Source organism: Tupaia chinensis, unplaced genomic scaffold (genome assembly GCF_000334495.1).
Source record: "Tupaia chinensis unplaced genomic scaffold, TupChi_1.0 Scaffold140400_1, whole genome shotgun sequence".
NCBI classification, from domain to species: domain Eukaryota; kingdom Metazoa; phylum Chordata; class Mammalia; order Scandentia; family Tupaiidae; genus Tupaia; species Tupaia belangeri.
Window position 1 is genome coordinate 574,582 of NW_006200277.1, and position 1,705 is coordinate 576,286.

Consider the following 1,705-nt stretch of genomic DNA (forward strand, 5'->3'; position numbering starts at 1 on the left):
AGCGTCATCCTCACCAAACTCTACAGCTCCAGCGTGCTCTTCCACGCGCTCTTCTGGCCCACCTGCATGATGGCTGGGGGCGTGGCCATCGTCGCCATGGTGAAGCTGACACAGTACCTCTCCCTGCTCTGTGAGAGGATCCAGCGGATCAGTAGATAAAAGCGCCAAGCGGTGCGGTCGTCTTTCAAGCTCAAATACTGTCTCCTCTCATTCTTCACCGAAGAACCTTAAGTCCGTAGCGTGTGGTCTGTGCTGAGTCCCCTGAGACCCCTCCACGTAGAGCAATAATGCACAAGGTGTCCTACATGCACACACCAAGTCTTTCTACCCGGAGAGGACGCTGCGGTTCGCGCTGCTTGGTTTCCGTCCTCTCCTTTCAGTGCTGGAACTAGGTACTTCTTCTCGTTTCGCCAGAATAGGACTCAGTTATTTACTTGCCAAGCTTGGTGGAGGATGTAAACGAGACCCATGTGACAAGGGTTGTGTTCTGAGTCGTCAGATCTCTTGAAGACAATATTTTTCATCATTCATTGTTTACTAAAGCTACAGCCAAAAAAATTTTTTTTTCTTATTCTAAACTGAGCCCTGTAGAAGGGGACCAGGTGTCCTAGTGTAAGGGTATTCAGCATTTTCCTTGTGTTTTTTTTTAACCGTATCACTGTAAAGAAAAGGGAAACCCAGCCAGCTACTTTTCTTTCATTCATTTTTATTCCTCCCTTTATAATTTTAACTGATTTCCAAAAATAAGCTGTTTTCATTAGCCAACTCTGTCAACGATTCCTGGGCTTTACACAGAAAACGGGCAGAACCTTCTCCATGTACAACCCCGCTGCTGTGTGAGGAGCTTACGTTCACAGGGAGTTTCACGAGCCATGAGCACACGGGACATTGGACGGTGCTCCCCTGGAACCCAGGGAGACCCGTGTCCCGCAGGCACCCGTGTGGGCAGCTTTACTCCATCTCGACCGAACGGTGAGAGGGCAAACCGAGGGCTTCCTGGGGCTGCTCACACGCCCACGCTCCGGGAGGGTAGCACGCTGCCGTCGTTCTCCGAAAACTCACGCTGGAGTCAGCCAGTGCGTCCTGTCGCTGTCTGACAGTGCCCCGGGAGTTTTAAAGCTGTATGCACAGAATATTGCCCGTCTACATGTTTTAATTTTCTATTTACAACCCCCTTCTTTGTTGTATTTTATACGCAGAGTAGACTTTTTTCCTAACACGTATTTGAACTGAGTAACAGATTTAAAGGAAGCCTTTGTTCACACTGCTATTTACTTACTGTGTTGGGGCAAATGAGGGATAGATTTTAAATTAAAACATTTCATCTTTTATTTAGTATCAATATAAAAAGGAGAAGAGAAACATCTATCTTTCTCATCTATATTTAAGTACCTTTTTGTAATGTAGTTCCAAGTTTTTTAGGTATTGAGCAATTTTACAAATCACTGTGGAATGAATGGAAAAACTAATCTGATGAAGTAGAAATTATTCTGAAATATTGTGATTCATAGTTTTCTTAAGCAAATAAATCCCTAGGGTGTAACCAGGACTTCAAATGTGTAATTAAATTTTTATTTAAAAATTCACTTTCATTGCAGACTTGACTACTCTTGTATCCTGAGCTGACAAGCCCACACTAACCCAAAAGCCTGCTGATTGCTATATTAAAGGTATTTTAAGAGGTTTTTCTCTAAAAAAAAATTTA

At 43.9% G+C, this 1,705-nt stretch overlaps 1 protein-coding gene across 1 annotated transcript in view; it reads left to right on the top strand.

Moving 5' to 3' along the window:
• Window positions 1-1,281, top strand: part of KCNMB2 (potassium calcium-activated channel subfamily M regulatory beta subunit 2) — a 177,047-nt gene extending 175,766 nt beyond the window's left edge. Inside the window, exon 7 of the mRNA XM_006162723.3 lies at window positions 1-1,281. This exon is cut by the window's left edge and continues 12 nt beyond it. Coding sequence (XP_006162785.1) covers window positions 1-159 — 159 coding nt within the window. The 3' untranslated portion in view covers window positions 160-1,281.
• The last annotated feature ends 424 nt before the right edge of the window (window positions 1,282-1,705 follow it).